This window comes from Cavia porcellus, unplaced genomic scaffold, assembly GCF_034190915.1.
Source record: "Cavia porcellus strain 051 isolate PalLab524CR breed Dunkin Hartley unplaced genomic scaffold, mCavPor4.1 scaffold_21, whole genome shotgun sequence".
NCBI classification, from domain to species: domain Eukaryota; kingdom Metazoa; phylum Chordata; class Mammalia; order Rodentia; family Caviidae; genus Cavia; species Cavia porcellus.
The window spans coordinates 8,794,519-8,818,911 of record NW_026947504.1 but is presented as its reverse complement, the minus strand read 5'-3'; the positions used below and the strand labels follow the sequence as shown (position 1 = coordinate 8,818,911).

The 24,393-nt window shown below is 43.8% G+C and overlaps 1 protein-coding gene across 12 annotated transcripts in view; it reads right to left on the bottom strand.

Moving 5' to 3' along the window:
- The window catches only part of LOC100715635 (protocadherin gamma-C3), a 173,687-nt gene that overhangs the window by 100,141 nt on the left and 49,153 nt on the right, over positions 1–24,393 (bottom strand). The window contains exons 1-2 of one of the 12 annotated variants that reach the window (XM_063232261.1): positions 18,119–24,389; positions 16,340–17,006 (exon numbers count right to left, since the gene is read on the bottom strand). The exons of 6 other annotated variants lie outside the window; for them this stretch is intronic. In XM_063232261.1, coding sequence (XP_063088331.1) covers positions 16,977–17,006; positions 18,119–20,755 — 2,667 coding nt within the window. In that variant the 5' untranslated portion in view covers positions 20,756–24,389 and the 3' untranslated portion in view covers positions 16,340–16,976. Of the gene's footprint in view, positions 1–11; positions 5,598–5,635; positions 9,170–9,291; positions 13,873–13,928; positions 17,007–18,118; positions 24,390–24,393 lie in introns of those variants that run through there. 5 more of the 12 variants (XM_013140865.3, XM_013140881.3, XM_063232258.1 and 2 more) reach the window with 5 other exon arrangements.

Genomic DNA, 24,393 nt, shown 5'->3' with positions numbered 1-24,393 from the left:
ATACAACTCACAGGAACCAAAGGAGTGTCGTCAATAGGAAACTTGGAATCAACTGAGCTGCACAAAGGCTCGTTTTTCCCACAGCTCTCCTGGCTGATGAGCGTATCTGCATAGTTGGGCTGAGGGAAGATCAGTTGGCTCTTCCTAGAGTCAGCTGTTAAAGAAAACTCCTGGGAATAGGTCTGCAGGAAGGCCTGTACCCCCTCCACGCCTACAAACTGTGAGGTGGCCATGCCAGGCAAGCCGTCACTTTCAGCCTGCAGTAGTCTTGAAGAGTGCCAGTGCTGCAACCGGAGTGCCAGAAGCACAAGCACAAAGGCCAGAAAGACACAGGAGACAATGGCCACGGCCACCACCAGGTAGAGTGTGAGGTCTGAATCATCAGGGTTAGCAGGGGTCTGGATGCTGCTCAGGTCGGCCAGGATATCAGGGATGCTGTCAGCCACAGCCACTGTGAGTGTGACAGTGGCTGAGAGAGGAGGCTGGCCATGGTCCTGCACAGCTACCACGAGGCTCTGCTTGAGTGCATCTCTATCCAACAGGGCTCTTGCAGTGCGCACCTCCCCTGTGCGCAGCCCTACAGAGAAGAGCCCAGGTTCACTGGCTTTGAGTATGTGATATGACAGCCAGGCATTCTGTCCTGAGTCTTTGTCCACTGCCACCACTTTGGTTACCAGGTATCCAGGCTCTGCAGAGCGGGGTGCTAGCTCCACACCAGTGGAACCATCAATGGGGACGGCAGGGTATAAGATCTCAGGTCTGTTGTCATTCTGGTCTAGGATAAACAGGCTCAGTGACACATTGCTGCTGAGTGGTGGGTTCCCGCTGTCACTTGCTCTCACCTGCATTTGCAGATTTTGAAACTGCTCATAGTCAAAAGAGCGCAGTGCATACAGCACGCCAGTGTCAGAGTTAATGGACACATAGGAGGAGAGAGGAGCCCCCTCGATGGTATCCTCTGCCAATGAATAAAAAACTCTAGCATTCTCATTGTCGTCAGGGTCATAGGCAGACACAGAGAAGATGGAGGTGCCCCTTGGATTGTTCTCAGGGAGGTAAACAGAGTACAGGGATTGAGAGAAGGCAGGTGGATTGTCGTTGATGTCCGCCACATACAGGGTGATATGAATTTCTGTGGATAGGGGCGGGATTCCTCTGTCTGTTGCCATCACAGTAATATTATACTCAGAAGTCTTTTCCCGGTCAAGAATTTGGTCCGTCAACAATCTATAGTAATCTTCTACTGAATTTTCTAATTTAAACGATAGATTGTCCTGGATGGAACAGACAACTTGACCATTCTTCCCAGAGTCTCGGTCATGAGCATTGAAAAGAGCTATTACTGTTCCCTGCGGAGCATCTTCCCTCACTGGGCTAAACAGAGATGTAATTGTCACTTCCGGTCTGTTGTCATTTACATCTTCCACCGTAATTAGCACCTTTGTCCGTCCTTTCAGTGCCCCTCCATCTTCAGCCTGAATTTCCATTTCATAAAATGAACATTCTTCATAATCTAGACTTCTTGCGACTGATATTTCCCCGTTGTTTTCATTAAGCTGGAATAAGGAAGATTGTTTTCCATTGATTTTCCGCAATTCATATGTCACCCTCCCGCTGGTTCCTTCATCCGGGTCGCTGGCGCTTACTGTAAGCAGCAGGGTTCCTGGGGGCACGTTCTCAAGGACTTTGACGCGGTAAATCGGTTGAGCAAAAACCGGGGCGTTGTCATTTGTATCCATCACTGTCACCTGGATGTGCACCGTGCTGGAGCGGCGCGGGTCCCCGCCATCGGAGGCGGTGAGGACCAGGTGGTGAGTGGCCTCTTCCTCTCGGTCCAGGGCGTGCTCCAGCACCAGCTCTGGGTTTAGGGTTCCATCATCTCTGGTTTGCACATCCAGAGAGAAGTGGCGACTGGGACTGAGCTGGTAGCTCTGCAAGGAGTTCACGCCCACATCCGGGTCTACAGCTTCTGGGAGTGGATAGCGCGCTCCAGGAGAAGCGATTTCGTTAATTTTTACTTTTAGATTTTCTGCCTCAAATTTTGGCGCATTGTCGTTGATATCAGTTACTTCTATTTCAACTCCGTAAAGTTTCACCCTGTCTTCAACCAAGACTTTAAAGTTCACCAGACACCGCGCGCCCTGGGCGCACAGCTCCTCCCGGTCTATCCTGCCCGCGGTCACCAAGCTGCCGCTGCGCGGATTCAGAGAGAAAAGCTGCGTCCTACCTCGGGAGACGATGCGGACTCCGCGCCCTGCCAGCTCCCGGAGCTCCAATCCCAGGTCCTTGGAGATGTTGCCCACAGTATATCCCAGCTCCCTCTCTTCTGGCACTGAGTAGCTGATCTGACTGGCCCTGGCCTCCCACAGCGTCCCCAGCAGCGCGCACAGCAGGGCCAGTCGTCTGCAGTGCTGGTGTTTGGTGGGAGCAGCCATTGTGCTTTGCCAAGGAATTGTCTCCGAATGCTCTCTGTGCACGCAGACTCTAGATTCTTCTTTTCCTCCTACAAAGCCTGGTTATCCTTTTTCTCAAAGGAAAGCCGGAATGCCTGTTATGAGGTAGAATTTTGTTGCAGCCCGGGATCCAGTTTGTGGGAGAGGAGGGGCTTTACGAAGATGCTGATGCGGATCTGGAGCTCTGTTTTTCTTACAGTTGGTGAACAGCGGCGCTCAGAGTCCTAAAGCGTTACTACACCAACGGAGATATTCAACTTTTGCTTTTTTTCTTCTTTTTGAGATGGAGTCTCGCTCTGTTGTTTCAGCTAGACTCCTTTCTTGAGCTTCCGATGTTTTCGCATCAGCCTTCCCAGTAGCTGGAACTCCCCAGTAGCAGGTGTAAGCGATTGAGCCCCAGCAAAATATACACATTTGATAATAGATGATAAACACCACTCTCTTCTAATTAGGATTTTAGATTTGTCTAAAAGCTTTTTGCATTCATAGCTTAAAAGCGATTATCATTTGTAGATATCTGAGTTGTAAATGAAGTGGAATGAAATTTCCGTAATTATTATATCACCATTTTTTCTTAACATCTACATAATTTATTTTTAGTAAATAATGTTCTCAGTCAACATGTGTAAAATGTTATAATTTTATACTCTTTATTTTATTTATTGTTTTGATCAGGACCTTGCTATGTAGTTCAGGCTGACCTTTAAGTCACTGTTTAATTCATGTTGGTCTCAAATTCATGATGACCCTCCTGCCTCAGCCTTTTCAGTGCTGGAATTACAGGCATGTGCCATCATGACTGGTTGCTATAATTTTGAATGATGTTTCTTTTTTCTGTATATCTTTATCAATCTTCAGAAGTAATCAAGATGTGAAATCCTGTCTGAAAATTCATTCATATTTTCACATTTTTCTTTTGTGCTTGTACATTTTCATATATGTGCAATATATAATTACGTCAAATGAATATATATGAATAGATCACTAACTTTAAATTATTTTATAAAATTAACATTTTGATGGTAAAATTCCAGAAGGAAGTTTCCACTGGGGTAATAAAAATAATTTTAATTAGTCAATAGTTACAGATTTTTTAACCTACTATTGTTAAATTTTATTGTCAAGATTAAGGTTCTAAAAATTCACATTTTTGTCATTATTTCAACTTCCGCTGTTTCAAAGAAAGGCTAGATTTCCGTTTGAATGATGACTTGATGGGTGCCCAGTATATGTCATCTGGAGGACTCAAATGAAGTTATTGGGGAAATGAAATTCCCATTTGAATTCTCTATCAAGGAATTATTATTATTACTTTTGCACTGCTAGGGATCAATTTCTGGGCACACACACACACACACACACACACAGAGTTTCTCCCAAACACAAGAAAAGTAAAAAATAAGTCATGTAAGTTTAAAGTGGTCTTATACTTCTTATCCTACAAGCCATTTAAACTGATGTAATAATTTAGGAAAAAGAATAAAAATATAGAATAAATGATTACTTAAAAAGTACATGATTTTATAAAAATCTTTTCAGCAGTTTTTAAAGAAGCCATTTAGTATATCACATGCTACAGGAAACCATACTTGAACTTAGCCAAAAGGCTGAAAGGCAAACACCAAGGGAAACCATGCAAAAGACTCTGATTGTGTAATGGTAATTTTGTAAGAACACCAGCCTAATAGTTGCCTTAGGAAACAGAAAAAAATCAGGATTCTCCTTCCTTTCTAAGGGGATGATAAGAAAACATTTGATCACGTATATTTAAGATTTAAAATGGTAAAAGTAATCTAGTGTCTCCTCCACCTTTGTTTCTTCAAAGAATGTTTGCCAGGCATTAGAGCAGCAGAAAGGAAACCCCGTAGCATTTGCCTTTTCTCTCTTCTCCTCTCCCTCCTCTTCTCTTTCCCCTCCCTCCTCCTCACCCTATCCTGGGGACTGAACCTGGGCCCTGGAGCATCAAAGCACACGCTCTATCACACCACCAAGCTGCACAACCAGCCCACCATTTCCTCTTTCTTTTTCATTTTCATTGGTACTGGGGATCGAACTCACGACTGCCTGCTTGCAAGGCAGGTGCTTATGCTGCTGAGCTAAATCCCCAGCCCCAGCATTTCCTTTTCTTTAGGAGTCTGCATCCAAACCAAAGTAAAAGAATGTTTTGGTTCTAATGAGTTCAGTGAGTCTCCATCTACGCCTACATAGTATTTTTTATACATTTTCAGAAGAGTCAATATGTCCATTAATGAAGTACAAGGAAGTAGGCCTTTTTTGTGCAGAGCTACCATCTTCTAGGAATTCCCCTAAATGATGAATTCAAAGGGAAAGATAATAGACCTCTGATGCATGTGAATCTACCAGAAGGCTGACATTGTACACTTCACGAGAATGGATAGCATTGAAAAAAGAATCTGGAAGAACCTACAGTGTCACCAGCATGTTGTGGACATTGTTACAAACAGGCAAGTTAAAGACAAGACTATTGCCAAGAGTGCTGTGTACTGAGTACTCTAACAACCCAGATAGCTTTTAGAAATACGTGATGGAAAATGATCAGAAGAAGAAGAAATCCAAAGAGAAAGGTATCTGAGCTTCACTGACGCTCATTCCAGTCAGCATATGTGAAAATGAAAGGGAACACAGCCTGAGTTGCTGGAACCTGTTCCCTATAAATTTCTGGTATAATAGACATAAAAAATCCTAAGGACTATGGAGGACAGAGAGACTACACATAAAGTATAAACACAAGAAAGCAATCTGTCAATGAAATTAGTTTTTTTCTTTAAATGATGAATTAAATGTTTACCTACTCTAAACTTCGTATTTACTTACACAAATGAAATTTAAATATATTTTAAAGAGTGAGGCAGTTAAAGGGTTTCATTGGTTTTGAAAAAAGACACACAAAAAAATCGTCCAGTCCTTTTTCTGCTTGCTAATAACACACGCTTAGTAAATCTGCATGTCTCCCTACTTCACAAATATGTAACCTTTCATTTCCCCTGGAACGTCACACACTCATTCACAAATCATCCTGCCCCATGAAGAATGGCAACACACCTTTTTGATAGTTTATAGTTTTCCAAACACAACTCACTATAGCAGGCAATGCACCGCATTTTCATGTAAGTATAGACAATTGGGTGGGTGACAGGAGTAGACACTGAAACGGAACTCACCGGTGTTAGAGTCTCCGGATGAGAAGTCGACTCACTGGAATTACAAAAGGGAAACAACGCTCCAGATGAATCACCGCAAAGGATATCTTGTCTTGAACTCAATGGATCACTACATTTTTGGAAGTTAAATTCTGTCTTCCCCATATGCTCAACGCACAGATTGAAAGAATAAGGCAGTGTCCCCTCGCTGTAGTTAGGGGGAACTACAGGTACTGGCTTGGAACAGGGACCATTTGGAAAGCAGCCCCAAGTGGTGGGGCTGGAGGTGTGTCGAAGGCGTAAGGCAATAGCCAGAATCACTGCGAGGAGGAAAAGCACTGAGATCAAAGCCAGAGCGACTACCAGGTAGAACTGCAGCTCGGCCTGGGGGTCAGAGGGCACAGGCTCTTCCCTGAGGTCCGGCAAGACCTCTTGCAGACTATCAGCGAAAACAAGGTGCAGCGTGGCGGTAGCTGAAAGAGGAGGCTGCCCACCATCGCGCACCGCGACCAGCAGGCGGTGTCTGGCAGCGTCCTTATCGCCCAAGGCGCGAGCCGTGCGCACCTCGCCAGTGCGCAGCCCCAGGCTGAAGAGGCCCGGGTCGCTGGCCTGCAGCACGTGGTAGGACAGCCAGGCGTTGTGTCCCGAGTCAGCGTCCACCGCCACCACCTTGGTGACCAGGTAGCCGGGCTCCGCGGCGCGCGGCACCGTGTCGAAGAGCGCCGAGTCGTCGGGCGCCAGCGCGGGGTACAGCACGCGCGGCGCGTTGTCGTTGAGGTCTCCCACCAGCACGCGCAGGCTCACGTTGGCGCTGAGCGCGGGCGAGCCGTGGTCGCGGGCCTGCAGCGTGAGCTGGAAGGCGCGCAGCTGCTCGTGGTCGAAGGCGCGCTGCGCGAACACCACTCCGCTCTGTGCGCTCACGGACACGTAGGACAGCAGCGCTCGAGGCTCCAGGTCGCTGTCCACGATGGAGTAGGAGACCTGGCCGTTGGGCCCCAGGTCAGGGTCAGAGGCTCTGACTTGAGCAATGGAAGCTCCGGGAGGGTTGTTCTCAGCCACGTGGACCGTGTAGAAGGCCTGCTGGAAAACTGGAGCGTTGTCGTTGACGTCAGCAATGTGTAAGGTGACGCTTTTGCTGGAGGAGAGGGGTGGTTTGCCCCTATCAGTGGCAATGATGGTGATATTGTACTCTGGAGTCAGCTCTCGATCCAAGTTGTTGTCCGTTACCAACTTGTATGAATTTTTGGAGGAAGAGATGATTTTAAAAGGAATTTCACCTTCCAGCTGACAGTTAACCTCCCCATTTTCCCCAGAATCTTGGTCATGTATTTTTATAAAAGCAATTAGTGTTCCCGGCACGGCGTTTTCCAGAATCATTTCCGGAAGAGAATGGAATGTGACTTCTGGATTGTTGTCATTTTCATCCTGAATAGTAATTTCAACTGTACACTGTGCAACCAGTCCTCCACCATCCCGTCCTTCTACCACTAGAGAATACTCCTTAATTTCTTCAAAATCTAGTGTCTTTTGCAATATAATTTCTCCACTCTTTGCATTCAGGGTAAAGACTTGCCCAGTTCTGTAAAAGGCATAAGTAATTTCCGAGTTGACACCCTCATCTTGGTCAGTGGCTGACACCTGTAGCACAGTGGTGCCCAGGGGCATGCTTTCTGGGAGACTGACTCTGTACACTTTCTGGTTGAATACAGGAGGATTATCATTGGCATCAGTGACCTGGATTCGGAGCTCAGTGGTACCACTGAGGGGTGGATTTCCACCGTCTAAGGCAGTCAGGACTAAACGATGGTAATTTTGTTGTTCTCGGTCTAAGCTTTTGTCCAATACCAGCTCTGGGTATTTGCTACCATCTTGTCTCTCCTTATTTACTAGCGAGAAACTAGGGCTAGGAGACAGCTTATAATTCTGTAGAGAATTTAAGCCAGTATCTGCATCTTCTGCTACTTCTAATATAAATTGTGTGCCCGGCTGTGTCGATTCACTTATTTGGAGCTCAAAGGAAACATGCATGAATTTTGGCGCGTGGTCATTAATGTCCTCGATCTCCACACTCACATGATAAAAGTTCAACGGGTCTTCAGAAACAGCCTCAAATTCCAGCACACACGCCGGCCTCTTCCCACACAGCTGCTCCCTGTCTAGCCGGCTGCTCACAAGCAGCTCCCCGCTCTCTGTGCTCACTGCGAAGGAAGGTTTTTCAGAACTGACGCGCAGTTTCCGAGCCGGTAACTCCTGGACACTGAAGCCCAGGTCCTTGGCGAGATTCCCCACCACCGAGCCCTTGGGCATTTCCTCAGGGATCCTGTAGCGGATCTGCTCTGAGCGCGCCGGGCTGAACAAAGACAGCAGCAGGGCAAAGAGCACTGGCCGCCTCTCAGCCCTGCCCCTCTCCAGAGCGCTGCTCCCCATCCCTCCTGCTCGCCCGGCTTGCTCACCAGCCTGGAGACGCGCGGTCACGAGTATGTGTGTATTGCAGGTATTCGGAGCTCCGCAGGGGCTTTAGTTCTCAGATCCAGTCCAGGAAAAGGTTCCTTTTCCAAGGAGCAAGCGGTGTAAGGGCTGGCCCTGGCGAGTGTGAGGGCTGCCCTGGAAAGCGCGGTGCGGCTGCGCGAGAAGACCGGGAGCGCCCAGCTCTCCTCTTTGGCCAACAGCGGCGCCCAGAGTGCACACTGGGAAACTGCAGCCTCGGCTGTTTTAGCTTAACCAGTCCAATTGTTAGAAATAGCATGTTGGTTTCAGTAAAAGTCTACAGATACTGGGCTACTGTTTCACCATTCTGTATACATTGAGCTCCTACCTATAGCTCTTCTGAGTGGCGAAATCAGATGTAGGTCTTGCCCTTCGATACGTCATGTTCTGCTGAGTTCACAAATTTGTTTCTTTATTAGTTGCCCTACATCGATATGTTACTGATTCCTATGATTTTCACCCAGACATCTCTAACACTATTTCGCGTCACATATATTAAAGGACAACAATACTGTTGAAAATTATTTTATGAAGTTATGCAGTTTGTACCAATCCTCAGATATCTCCTCTTCCTTATAATGTCAACACTTCATAAAATTATTTCTTCATATTCTTCTACTTCAAGGAGTATTTATTCAAGAAAACTGACTCTATGGTGAAGTCAAGATATGATATACCTTTTCAACTCCCTGCTCTTCATATTTCAAAATTAATTGGCTACATCCTGATCTTCATATTGCACAAATTCATTTTAAAAGTCACCAGGGAAATGACTACTCTGCAATACAGAATCACAAAGGGATACTGGAATAGAGTATTTCCATATCTATGAATATTATACTAAAGTAAGACTGGAACTAAAGTAACTGAGTTATGATAATTTAAGCTATACATGTATATACTAGGTAACTTAATATGTGTGATGGATTACTGATTCTTAATTGAATGAGTGATAATAGAAATAGTGGAAAGCTTTAAAAGATTGAGAAAAAAGGTTGAATAATCTTTCCCAAGTCTTTCAAAAGCAAACGAAACAACTATCTATGACTATTAGTGCTCTATTTTAGTGTCACCATTAAAATATACACAGAAATTATTTTTCAACTATTGTCACAATGTGGGTATCAAGACACATGAATTTATATTGAATAAAATTCATCTGAGAGATAAAAGCAAAGAACTGAACTCACCTGAGCACAAGCAGCTTCAGCTTTCAATTCTTGAAAATCTACAGATGTTAATAAAGGATCATGTTTCTCACAGCTCTCTTGGCTAATGAGTGTGTCTGCATAATTTGGTCGAGGAAAGATAAGATTGCTTGTTTGGGAACCTGCAGTGAGGGAGACCTCATGGGAATAGGTCTGCAGAAAAGCTTGTACTCCATCAATGCCCATAAAGCTTGAGGGTGGTACACCCGCCAACCCACCTCCAGAGGCCTGGAGTAGGCGAGACTTCTGCCAGCGCTGAAGCTTGAGCGCCAGCAGCCCAATGACAAAGGCAAGGAAGACACAGGAGACAACGGCCACTGCCACCACCAGGTGGAGCGTGAGGTCAGACTCATCTGGAATCCCAGGGGTCCTGATGTTGCTTAAATCAGCCAATACTTCAGGGATGCTGTCAGCCACTGCCACAGTGAGTGTGACAGTGGCTGAGAGAGGAGGTTGGCCATGGTCCTGCACAACCACCACAAGGCTCTGCTTCAGTGCATCTCTGTCTAGCAGGGTCCGTGTTGTGCGCACTTCACCTGTGTGCAGCCCCACAGAAAAAAGCCCTGGCTCACTGGCCTTGAGCAGGCGGTAGAACAGCCAGGAATTCTGCCCTGAGTCTCTGTCCACTGCCACAACCTTGGTCACCAGATAACCAGGCTCTGCAGATCGGGGAGCCAGCTCTACACCAGTGGATCCATCAGTGTGGAGAGCAGGATACAGGATTTCAGGTGTGTTGTCATTCTGGTCTAGCACATATATGATCAGTGACACATTGCTGCTTAGTGGTGGGTCTCCACTGTCAGTGGCAATCACCAGTAGCTGCAAGTCGTGGATCTTCTCATAGTCAAAAGACTGTAGGGCATACAGGACACCAGTATCAGAATTGATGGAGACATAGGAGGCCAGAGGCACTCCTTGGATGGCATCCTCAGTCACAGAGTAAGTGACTTGTGCATTTTCCTGGCTATCAGGATCATGTGCAGTCAAGGAGAAGATGGAAGCGCCTCTCAGGTTGTTTTCTGGGATGTAAGCTGAGTAGGAGGCAAGAGGGAAAGTAGGTGGGTTGTCATTGGTGTCTGCCACGATCAAGGTGATGTAAGTTTCAGTAGACATGGGTGGGATTCCTAGATCTGAGGCTGTCACTGTGATATTATAGACAGAGACCTTCTCTCGGTCCAAATATTTCCATGTCACCAGTCTATAATAATTATTTATCGATGATTCTAATTTAAAAGGTAAATCATCACGTGTGAAACAGACAACTTGTCCATTCTTTCCAGAGTCTCGATCATGCACATTTAAGAAGGCAATTACTGTACCAGGAAAAGAATTTTCCAACACTGGGTTAAACAAAGATGTAATGATCACTTCGGGTTTATTGTCATTTACATCTTCCACAGAAATGAGCACTTTACTCCCTCCTACAAGTGCCCCAACATCTTCAGCCTGAATTTCCATTTCATAAAATGAACATTCTTCATAATCTAGACTTCTTGCGACTGATATTTCCCCATTGTTTTCATTAAGCTGGAATAAGGAAGATTGTTTTCCATTGATTTTCCGCAATTTGTACGTCACTTTTCCGTTGGTTCCTTCATCCGGGTCGCTGGCGCTTACTGTAAGCAGCAGGGTTCCCGAGGGCACGTTCTCAAGGACTTTGACGCGGTAAATCGGTTGAGCAAAAACCGGGGCGTTGTCATTTGTATCCATCACTGTCACCTGGATGTGCACCGTGCTGGAGCGGCGCGGGTCCCCGCCATCGGAGGCGGTGAGGACCAGGTGGTGAGTGGCCTCTTCCTCTCGGTCCAGGGCGTGCTCCAGCACCAGCTCTGGGTTTATGGTTCCATCATCTCTGGTTTGTACATTCAGGGAGAAGTGGCGATTGGGACTGAGCTGGTAGCTCTGCAAGGAGTTCACGCCCACATCCGGGTCTACAGCTTCTGGGAGTGGATAGCGCGCTCCAGGAGAAGCGATTTCATTAATTTTTACTTCCAGGTTTTCAACATGGAATTTCGGGTTATTATCGTTAATATCAGTTACTTCTATTTCTATCCCAAAGAGTTTTCCTTTCTCCTCAACTAGGATGTTAATATTTAGAAGACACCGCGCGGTCTGGGCGCACAGCTCCTCCCGGTCTATCCTGCCCGCGGTCACCAAGCTGCCGCTGCGCGGATTCAAAGAGAAAAGCTGTGTCCTACCTCGGGAGACGATGCGGACTCCGCGCTCCGTCAGCTCCCGGGGCTCCAGCCCCAGGTCCTTGGAGATGTTTCCCACAAAGGTGCCTCTATCCGTCTCTTCTGGCACGGAGTATTGAATCTGCCCGGTGCCGATGTCCCACAGCGTCCCCAGCAGCGCGCACAGCAGGGCCAGCTCACAGCATCCGTGGTGATTCTTTGGAGCCGCCATTGTTTTTTCGCTACAAAATAGTTTCCAAACCCTAGCTGGGCGTATGTCTCTTGTATACTCGTTTGCAGCACTTATGGAGATCACAATCTCAAGCAAAGCTGGAGAGTCCCAAATTTAGGCAGCGAATTTCTCTGCATCCTAGAAGTTGGTTTAGGAGATCTGCCAGTCTTTGTGATGCGCAAGCCCTGAGAATTGGATAGGCTTTCGCTAGCATTTCTCTCCCAGTGGGTGAACAGCGGCGCTTAGAGTCCCAAGCAGTTACTGCACTTAGGTACAAATTACTTATGTATCATTGCTAGATTAATGTGAAAAAAATGCTACTAGCTTTTTAGTACTTCATTTTGAATTGAATTTGTCACTATATCTATATTTTAAAGTAAGTTTTCAAAGGGTGCAGGATAAAAAGGGGTGAAGGTTTTATAAAATATTAAATATTATCAAATGATCAGATTTGACGGTTAGCATATAAAACTACTCACATTTCTGTTATACATTTGCTTCCCTTATATCAATATGGTAATTATTGTCCATTGTGATTTCATACATTGCAAATGTCTTCGGAATATATGAAGTTCGTTTTAGACTAAAATACACCTATTGACATCATTTAATCATAAATTGTTTTTACTTAAACTCATTAATAATTGCAGTTGTTTACTGTTGAGTTATTTTTAGATTTTCATTCTAGGTATCTTTTCAATTACACACTGGTAACATTCCAAACGAACAGGGTGGCATTTTAACACAACAAATGCTTTTAAAATTCAAGTTTTGTCAGAGATTATATGGTCTGACTATTTTATAGAAAATTTTCATATTTTTCTCAATGAATAGAAAGTACTTGACAGCATTAGTGAATGCGCTACCAAAAGCAAATCTCCCCCATTTCTTTCATCAAAGAGAAATTACTACATTTAAAAGCACACAACTTTTAAAGTAGACATATCCTAAAGTCTATTTTCACTTCCTTATTACTTTGATCAAAAGAACAATGAAAACAAGGAACACATAACTAACTTGAACAATAAGCATTACTACAAAACTCTCTTTCCTTCAAATTGTAAAGCAGCAATTAACTGAAGCAGGTGCTATAGGATACTTAAAGATAGCTGAGAAGATGTATTATAATCTTTAGACTTCATGTGTACATAAGATTGGCAATTTAGCTTAAAAATTGAAGAATTCAAGATTTTTTCTATTTAAGGAAGTACAATGATTAGATTTTTAGATATATTAGCTGAGGGTTGCAAGAGAGTTAAAATTATATGTTAGGAATGTGGAAAGAACAACACAAAGTATTATTTATGTCCTCTTTGATGGAGGAGCCTACTAATGAGCTTCAATACAGACGAATCCTGAAAAACCTATTCTGCCAGCAAGGAGAATCTGCTTTTGATCTTCTGATGAATACAATGGATGTTCTGCTAAGTAAATGATCATGCGCATGTGCGCGTGTGCGCACGCGCACACACACACACATACAGAAAATACACTGCATAAAATTACGAGGTGTATGTGAACATAAAAACCCAGTTTAAGAAATTATTTTAGGTGATTTTGAAAAAAAATAAAAATAAAAATAAGAACAGCAAATTAGTGTAGAAAACCTTTCAGTTAAACTACCCACAGGAACATCTAATTGTAGCTGAAATTCTTTAGCTTTAAATGAAATTAAATGACTTTTTATTTGTACAGTATGTATCACCTAAAAAGTATTCATTGCATACAATATTAAGAAAAGAAAATTTTATGAAGAAATTTTACTAGTTTCTTACAGGAGAGAGTCAATAACATTGCCGAAGAACTTTGCATTTTGTTAAAACCACTGCTGCATAAATGTAAGCTTGGAAAGATGCACTTAAAAGCCACACAAATACTCCTATTGCGTCCATTATTCCTATTTTTTACTTTTGGGTGGTGGATCGTGCCAGGATGAAATCCTAGACCTTTGGCATGCTAGGTAAATACTCTATTACTTAGCTACATTACCAGCTCCTCACTAATAATTTCTTAAAATAAGTCAGGACATCAGACATTCGTATACTTTTCCCGTGAATGTAAAGAATGTGAAGGTAGAAAATAAGGTTATGTTTAAAGGAAACTCACTGCAATGTTCTTAAGATAACTCACTAGAGCTGAAAGTTATACATTTATTTTCTGTGAATATAGAGAACTGAGTAGATGAGAGGAAGGTTTGCTTAAAGGAAACTCACCTGTTGGGAGGTTGACTCGCTGAAATTACAAAGTGGAAATAAAGCTCCAGGCGAATCGCTGCAAAGTATGTCCTGTCCTGAACTAAACTCCTCATTACATTTTAGGAAATTAAATTCCGCCTTCCCCGTTTGTGCAACACACAGATTGTAGGAATATGGCAAAGTTCTCTCACTGTAGTTGGAGGGAAGCACAGGTCCAGACTTGGAGCTGAGACCAGGTTGAAAACAGCCCCAGGCAGGCGGACTGGACGAGTGTCGCAGGCGCAGAGCAATTGCTAGGATCACAGCGAGGAGGAAAAGCACTGAGATCAAAGCCAGAGCGACTACCAGGTAGAACTGCAGCTCGGCCTGGGGGTCAGAGGGCACAGGCTCTTCCCTGAGGTCCGGCAAGACCTCTTGCAGACTATCAGCGAAAACAAGGTGCAGCGTGGCGGTAGCTGAAAGAGGAGGCTGCCCACCATCGCGCACCGCGACCAGCAGGCGGTGTCTGGCAGCGTCCTTATCGCCTAAGGCGCGAGCCGTGCGCACCTCGCCAGTGCGCAGCCCCAGGCTGAAGAGGCCCGGGTCGCTGGCCTGCAGCACGTGGTAGGACAGCCAGGCGTTGTGTCCCGAGTCAGCGTCCACCGCCACCACCTTGGTGACCAGGTAGCCGGGCTCCGCGGCGCGCGGCACGGTGTCGAAGAGCGCCGAGCCGTCGGGCGCCAGCGCGGGGTACAGCACGCGCGGCGCGTTGTCGTTGAGGTCTCCCACCAGCACGCGCAGGCTCACGTTGGCGCTGAGCGCGGGCGAGCCGTGGTCGCGGGCCTGCAGCGTGAGCTGGAAGGCGCGCAGCTGCTCGTGGTCGAAGGCGCGCTGCGCGAACACCACTCCGCTCTGTGAGCTCACGGACACGTAGGACAGCAGCGCTCGAGGCTCCAGGTCGCTGTCCACGATGGAGTAGGAGACTTGGCCGTTGGGGCCTAAGTCCGGATCATAGGCGCTGACTTGAGTGATAGAGGACCCAGGTGGGTTGTTTTCAGCTATGTGGACTACATAGAAAGCCTGTTTGAAAACAGGTGCATTGTCGTTTACATCACCAATGTGCAGAGTGATACTGGAGCTGGAGGAGAGAGGTGGCTTACCCCTATCGGTGGCTGTTATGGTGATGTTATACTCTGGGTTCTCCTCCCGGTCTAGAAGCCCATCAGTCACTAATTTATAGGTGTTTCTTGAAGAGGTGAGTATTTTAAATGGAACCTCACCTTCTAATTTACAAATAACTTCTCCATTGTGTCCAGAATCCTTGTCACGGATTTTAAGCAAAGCAATGTGTGTTCCGAGCTCCGCGTCCTCCATTATTAGGTTGGGTAGAGATTGGAATATTACTTGTGGGACGTTGTCATTTTCATCTAGGATTTCTATCTCCACTGTACATTGTGCAATCATTCCCCCACCATCCCTTGCTTCCAAAATAATAGAATATTCTTTTACTTCTTCAAAATCTAATGTGTTTAGAGTAGTAACTTCCCCAGTATTAGAATTCAGGTCAAACATGGTGATCTGGCTAGCTTCGCTGAAAGAGAACGTGATCTCAGCATTGACACCCTCATCCTGGTCAGTGGCAGTCACCTGCAGCACGGTGGTTCCTGGATATACGTTTTCAGGAAGGCTCACTCTGTATATGTCTTGACTGAACACTGGAGGATTATCATTGGCATCAGTGACTAGGACGTGTATCTGTGCAGTGCTGCTGAGGGGTGGATCTCCACAGTCAATGGCAGTCAGGGTCAGATGGTAGAGGTTCTGTTTTTCTCTGTCTAACGGTGTCTTCAATATCATTTCTGGGTATTTACTGCCATCTGATTTCTCTTTATTCGTGAGTGAGAAATGATCATTGGGACTGAGCTGGTAATTTTGTAGTGCATTGGTACCAATATCTGCATCACGGGCGGACCCTAATATAAATCGTGTGCCCGGTTGTGCAGACTCGCTTATTTGGAGCTCAAAGGAAACATGCATGAATTTTGGCGCGTGGTCATTAATGTCCTCGATCTCCACACTCACATGATAAAAGTTCAACGGGTCTTCAGAAACAGCCTCAAATTCCAGCACACACGCCGGCCTCTTCCCACACAGCTGCTCCCTGTCTAGCCGGCTGCTCACAAGCAGCTCCCCGCTCTCTGTGCTCACTGCGAAGGAAGGTTTTTCAGAACTGACGCGCAGTTTCCGAGCCGGCAACTCCTGGACACTGAAGCCCAGGTCCTTGGCGAGATTCCCCACCACCGAGCCCTTGGGCATTTCCTCAGGGATCCTGTAGCGGATCTGCTCTGAGCGCGCCGGGCTGAACAAAGACAGCAGCAGGGCAAAGAGCACTGGCCGCCTCTCAGCCCTGCCCCTCTCCAGAGCGCTGCTCCCCATCCCTCCTGCTCGCCCGGCTTGCTCACCAGCCTGGAGACGCGCGGTCACGAGTATGTGTGTATTGCAGGTATTCGGAGCTCCGCAAGGGCTTTAGTTCTCAGATCCAGTCCAGGAAAAGGTTCCTTTTCCAAGGAGCAAGCGGTGTAAGGGCTGGCCCTGGCGAGTGTGAGGGCTGCCCTGGAAAGCGCGGTGCGGCTGCGCGAGAAGACCGGGAGCGCCCAGCTCTCCTCTTTGGCCAACAGCGGCGCCCAGAGTGCACACTGGGAAACTGCAGCCTCGGCTGTTTCTATCTGAACCAATCTGGATTGCTACGTGTACATTTAATAACGTTTGACATCATCCTCTTAGGAAAGCTTTTATCCCACTTTCGAGATTTTAGGTTCTCCTGTTTACAACATTTAACATTAATTTTCAAAGTTACCAGGGAAATCATATTTTTCTCTGCCATACTGCCTGCCTCTTCATTTTACATTCCATGATGACCTCAGAATTCGAAGGAACCTGTCTGTTGAAAGTGTCTTTGTAATAGTTTTTTAAGTTTAATGATGATTTCTCTTGTCTGAAAACATTTTAAAGCTGCTAATAGAGTTTGATTGGAAGTGTTTTCTTTTCAAAATACCTGATGACCATATTTCTGACACTGGACTTTCCTCACAAAATCTCAGTGATATTGTCTTCTTCCTAGGATGATTATGCATGTGAACAAATGAAATACTCTGCCATTTTATTATCCAGTCCTGTTAGTGCAAATCATGCCAAATACTACATTTCAAAATGTCTTTAAATTCATGCTAAAAAGTCCTAGGAGTCAAGAATATTTTGACACTTACCTGTTACCTGTTATGATGATCATCTGAAGTACTTAGCTTACCAAGTTCCCATACAAATAAATGTTTTATTCAATCCCAAGTTGGTTATTTCTAACCAAATATTTTAGTAGACCCAGTAAATAAAATTGATTACAGGTCCAAAGTTTGAATGTGTGAACTGGTGGTTTCACGGTGCCACCTTTTTCAGAGCCCACAGATACAACTCACATAGATATACCATAAGCACACTGGAACTGTGTTAAAGCACACAACTGCCTGTTTCATAAATGCTTATGCTCCTGAAATGACATTTTATTTTATATAGTTTATTTTGGATAATGACCTTAGGTGGCATTTGACACTGTGCTTGTCTTTGATATAGATCTTGATGAAGCTTGACATGTTTCATGCTTGAGGCATCAATTTAACTTTCTAGTACTATGCTATTTTAATAGATGGTTATGCTTTAAATAACTAATGAAGCAATGACAATGTATAGGACAGGACCACTGAGTTGAGGTGCATGCAAGCAGAGCTAGAACAAAGAAAAGAGCCTCACTGGAAAATCTTTAAGAAACTTTTAAAGATCTTACTCCTAAAGAGAATCCTTATGAGAAAGCACATGAGTTGTGTTTTACTCTTCCTAATCTTGTTCATGGAGACTCAACAATTTCATTCTCATTTATAAAAGATACAAGAAACCAAGTTAAAATACAATTTGATGGACAAAAATATGATAACCCACTTATTCACAATCATACTCATGTACTTTTATTAAAGGAATATATCATAATGTACACGTTCCATGCTAAAGTATCAACCACCAAAATTAACCAGTAAACTTGTGTTTACCACTAGAAGGTTTATTAACCCTTATATTCAAAATACTTGTTTCATACATAAGAGACATTTTATGCATAATTTAATTCTTTTTTCATAATTTAATTCTTATGGAAATAAATATAGAGGAAAAATGGAACTTACCTGAACACTTGTGCCTTCCCCCTTACATTCATGGAAATCTATGGAGGTTAACAAAGAATCATTTTTCTCACAGCTATCTTGGCTGATGAGTGTATCCACGTAGTTGGGTTGGGGAAAGATAATATGACTCTTTCCAGAGTCGGCAGTGAGGGAGATCTCATGGGAATAGGTCTGCAGAAAAGCTTGCACCCCATCAATACCCACAAAGTGTGAGGCAGGCATATCCTCCAGCCCAGTACTTGCAGACTGCAGCAAGCGTGACTTGTACCAGCGCCTCAGTTTAAGTGCCAGCAACACAATGACAAAGACAAGGAAGACACAGGAGACAGTGGCCACTGCTACTACCAGGTAGAGCGTGAGGTCTGAGTCTTCAGGATCAGTGGGAATCCTAATGCTGCCCAAGTCAGCCAGGACATCTGGGATGCTGTCTGCCACAGCTACAGTGAGAGTGACAGTGGCTGAGAGAGGAGGTTGGCCATGGTCTTGGACAGCCACCACAAGGCTCTGCTTGAGTGTGTCTCTGTCCAGCAGGGCTCTTGCTGTACATACTTCACCTGTGTGTAGCCCTACAGAGAACAGCCCTGGTTCACTGGCTTTGAGCAGGCGATAAGACAGCCAAGCATTCTTGCCTGAGTCTCTGTCCACTGCCACCACCTTGGTCACCAGGTATCCAGGCTCTGCAGACCGAGGAGCCAGTTCCACACCAGTAGAGCCATCAGTGGGGATAGTGGGGTACAGGATCTCAGGTGCATTATCATTCTGGTCCAGGACAAAGAGGTTCAGTGACACGTTGCTACTGAGAGGTGGGTCTCCACTGTCACGTGCGCTCACTCTTAGTTGTAGCTTTTGAAATTGTTCATAGTCAAAGGACTGGATTGCATACAGGACACCAGTGTCAGAATTGATTGAGACATAGGAGGACACTGGTGCCCCTTGGATGATGTCGTTGCCCAAGGAATAAGTGACCTGGGCATTCTTTTCACTGTCGGGGTCATGTGCAGTAACCGAGAAGATGGAGGCACCTCTAGGGTTGTTCTCAGGAATATAGACAGAGTAGGAGGATTGGGAGAAAATGGGTGGGTTGTCATTGGTGTCCGCCACATGTATGGAGATGTGAGTTTCCGTGGACAGGGGCGGAGTTCCACCATCTGTGGCTTTCAGGGTGACATTGTACACAGAGCATTTTTCCCGGTCCAAGTGTTTTGCTGTGATCAATCTATAATAATTATCTATTGATCTTTCTAATTTAAAAGGCAGGTTTTCTGGAAGAGTGCAGGTCACCTCACCATTCTTTTCAGAATCTCTGTCTTGGAGATAGAAAAGAGCAATTACGGTCCCAGGAGGTGTGTCTTCTGGAATCGAGTTGCTTACAGATGTCACAGTCACTTCTGGAGCATTGTCATTCACATCTAAAATCATGATTAGTACTTTCGCTTTTGTAAGACTACCAGGGCCATCCTGAGCCTGAACCTCCATTTCATAAAAGCTGGATTCTTCATAATCCAGGCCTTCTAGTGTTGATAATTCTCCTGTTAGGGAATTGAGATGGAATATTCGTAGAAGTTTTGGAGTTATTTGCCGAAAAGAATATGTCACTTGCCCGTTGATTCCCTCATCCAGGTCGACAGCATTTACTGTGAGAAGTCTTGTGCCTATTGGTATATTCTCAGGCACAGTCACTTGGTACTGGGGCAAAGAAAAGACTGGTGTGTGATCATTCACATCCACCACTGTCACCTGGATGCGGGCGGTGCCAGATAAAGGTGGATCCCCACCATCGTAGGCCGTGAGGACCAGGTGGTGAATCACCTCTTCTTCCCGGTCCAGCACCTGCTCCAGTACTAGTTCCGGGTTCTTTTTTCCATAATTTCCACTTTGCACAACCAGGGAGAAGTGGCGATTGGGGCTGAGCTGGTATCCCTGGAGGGAGTTAGTGCCCACATCTGGATCTCCAGCCTCATTCAGTGGAAACCGCACTCCAGGAGCTGTATTCTCCATTATTTTTACGGTTATTTCCTCAGGCAAGAATCTAGGTGCATTATCATTAACATCCATTATTTCCACTTCTACAGGGAAAAGCTTCATTTCGTCCTCCACAAGGAGGTTAAAGTTCACCAGACACCGTGCGCTCTGGGCGCACAGCTCCTCCCGGTCTATCCTGCCCGCGGTCACCAAGCTGCCGCTGCGCGGGTTCAGAGAGAAAAGCTGCGTCTTACCTTTGGAGACGATGTGGACTCCGCGCTCCGCCAGCTCCCGGGGCTCCAGTCCCAGGTCTTTGGAGATGTTACCCACAAAAGACCCTTTGTCTGTCTCCTCGGGCACGGAATAGAGAATTTGTCCGGCCCAGGTTTCCCACCAGGATCCCAAGAGGGTGGTGAGCAGAAGGAATCTTCTGTAGTCCCCGCCCCTCTGCAGAGGCGCCATTGCAGTCCTGCAGAGCTCGGTTTTGATACCGAACGGTCTCTGGCTGTGCGTCTGACCGTGTGTGTCCGTGTGGATCCCCTTGTATTCGCAAGAAGGCTCAGGATCCAGCAGTATAAAAGCTTGAGTTTGGTGCCGCTTGGAAGAGGGCTTGTCTCTATCTGTCGCTTCTTTGTGCTGCAAAACTCGGTGGTTCTGACGAATCTCTGGCACCATTTCCCCCTGGTTGGTGAACAGCGGCGCTCACAGTCCTTACTGAGTTACTACACCACATTCAAGCAAAACGGATTATACAGACAATCGTTTCATCCTTCAAAATATACGTTTACTTAAGAGTCTTCATTTCAGGTATCGCTGATATGCTTTAACAATCCGTTTCAAGAAAGTGAACACAACCGCATTCACGAGTGGTTATTTGATAATTCCACATAAATTTTAAAAATCTCTTTTGCCTTGCACTTTTAAGTTACCCTTTTGGGTACCGACTCACACTTCGTCGCACGTAAAGCAAAGTGCACCATTGCAGTAAAAGAGGTAAGAGTTATTTAAGTACATACATTTAATATCTAAGTGGCTTCCTTCGCTAGTATGCATTTTCTAAATTATCTCACAACATAAAAGTAAATATTAGAAATCACTACTGGACAACCAAGAGAAGTTTAATAAAATATAAGCGATTACATAAAATTGAAATAACTTTATAGTTTTAAAGACAGTATGTTCTGATGACTGAATTATAGGGCAGGATTCTGACCTCCATTTGTTTACTTTTATTAAAAAATCTATGGTAAGTCTATTTGATTTTCAAGAAAACAAATTGTTTATTTTCTTTGTGGTACTTTTTTATTCTGTTGAAGAACCATGAGCCTGGAGTTTTGTGTAATTCATTCTGAATTATTTTTCAGTAATTCTCTCATAGAGTTTTATTTCTCTTGTAACAAATGTCACACAGTGAAGTTTGATAAGAAATAGATGGTCTTCACACACAATAAAGGTTCGATAATTTGGTAAGGTTTTCGAATGCTTTAACATTTAGTATATGCTCAAAGTCTTTGGGAGCTTGTCTTCATATTAATGATCTGTATGATGGGTAGATCAAGGAGTTTCAATGAATCAGAACTTAGCAAATTCCATAGTTGCCAGGGTATTTAAGAGTTGATCAGTCTAAATGAATAAATGTCTATTGTGTGAGCATAATCTGATAACTTTTTCCATCAGTGAACTACTTTGTTTAAATGAAATGGCCACAGCTAATTGAGGTCCAAAGAATACAACAAACCAACCTACTACCATAAAATTTAGTTAACTACCTCTATTACTGATGGATGGTCAAGACATAGTTTAAACATTAAAAACTGGTGATACAGCAAAGGACATTCATATCTCAGAGTGTATATCGTACTCTTTTTTTTTTTTTTGGTACTGGAGATCGAATTCATGATTTTGCATTTGCCATGCAGGTGCTTTTGCTTGCTGAGCTAAATCCCCAGCTCTGTACTCTTGAGTGTATAAAACATGATATTTATATGAGACCATGAAGCTCACATGATTATTAATAGTCAAGATTCAACTTGTTTATAATTATAATTCACTATTAAATTCTGATAAAAATCATCAAAGAATAATTTCAAAAATATCCAAACAAATCAGTTTTCAAAATATATGGTTGAAATCTTTGGGTGAGTCACATATATTTGGAAACATGAAATAAAAGCTTCTATAATAACTGCGGAAATATTATATCACAGTATTGATTTAGAAAAACACATATTATGCTTATCATTTTATTTGAAAACATCAAATCAATATTTTTGCATTGGTAGGGTTCAAACCCAGAGACTCAGACATGATAGAAAAGTTCAATATGATGCTTTATTTGAAAGCCATGCTGGAACGCTGCAGATTGAACCCAGGGCCTTGTGCATGGTAGGCAAGCACTTTATTTTATTGTATTTTGGTGATATGAGGGTTGAACTTAGAGTCTTCACACTGAGCTACATACCCAGCCTTTTTAAAAAAATTTTGAGACTAGATCTCACAAGTCATTAAGTTTACCCAGGTTGGGTTTGAACCCACCATTCTCCTGCCTTAGTCTCCCAGAATTCTGGGATTAGAGGATTGTGCCACCATTCCTGGATCAATAGTATCCCTATGAAGACTAACAAAGTCAGGTTACAAAGGAAGTCCTCAAACATTTTCAGTATGTCTCCTTAATTATTTTTCCTACCTATACATATTAAATTAAGACATATAAATGGTAACGGACTCTATCATCAAATTATAGAATTCTCTAAGACTGGAAAAAACTTCTGCTATAATTAATTGAAAAATTTAGACACTATAGAATCCTCCATACTTCATTAATTACACCAACTTACTTTTGAAACATGTTAATAGAATCTCCTTAGCAATGCATTTACTATTAGAACAACTTTGAGAATTAAAATTCTTTCTGCTTTCTGTTCACTAAGCATTAATTTAGTTGGAATCTTTTGGGCATATGAATAAAACTAATCATTCCTTTAAATGATAATCCCCTTTTCTTCAAATATTTGAATATGAAGTGCTAAATTATTTAAATTTTTATTTGAGGTCTATTAATCCTTTATTATCCCATTTACCAGTCTTCTGTTTTTAGAGATATTTCCTTTAGTGGTCACTATCAAACTTATATTAACATATATTTTCAGTACTAAATAGTATCATGCACGCAATATGCAAAAAATATTATAATAGGAACATAGCACAAGATACTTACATTTAACAATCTAAGACATAATAATAGTGTTGTCAACAGGTACTTGTTCATTAAAACAATTTATAGTTTGAAAAAATTCATAAAATTGTTTCATTTTCCTATAGTTATAAGATACAGATGAGGCAAGTCTTTTAATTTTACTCAGCAAACACAGATTTTGACTGGCTCAAATGAGTGACAGATAGTTGTAGACATATTATTCAGGTCTTTTAATACCACAGATCAGGTATTCCTTGTTACAGCTGTCAGTGATTCTTATATTTCTTTTTTTTTTGTCTTTTTCCTTTTTATCAGTACCGGGGATCGAACTCACGACTGCCTGCTTGCAAGGCAGGCGCTTATGCCGCTGAGCTAAATACCCAGCCCCAATTCTTATATTTCTTAATATGTGTGTGTGCACACATGTATGTACCTGCACATGGTGCTAGGGGTAGAACCCAGGGTTTCACGCATGCTAGGCAAGTTCTCTGTTACTAAGCAACATACTTAACTCTCCCCCCTGTTTTTTAATTCCTAAGAAGTAAAGAATAGCTCTCATATGATGACTCTTCATCATTGTAGAAACACATTGAATCATTAAATAACAATGAGAACTAAAGTCTTGATCTTATGAAATGTAGGCAGTAGTTCAGGTTTTCTTCAAATTAGAAAGGTGAAGGATTTGTCACATAATAGGAAAAATGTCACATAATAGGAAAAAACTCAAGAGACGAGATATATACAATCAAAGGCACATATAATTTTCCAAAAAAAGAACAGTTTAAGCCAGGTGTGGTGGTGGGTGTTGTTATTCCAGCACTCAGGAGGCTGAGGCAGGAGTATCATCATGAGTTTGGGGCCAGCCTGGGCTACTTGTGAGTGCAAGGCCAGCTTGAACTGCACAATGAGACCTTGTCTCAAAAAACACTTAACCCCCACCCAGGAACACACAATATTGTTTTTCAATAAAATTTGAGAAAACTAAGATTTAGGAGCATGCTGTTGATGTGAAAAACCAGAATTATATGAGTTACAGTAAGAGACTAAGAAAATTTAGCTCTGATGGAAGACAATTTTACAATCTCTTGTTTAAAGAAACAGTAACAGCAATAACCTT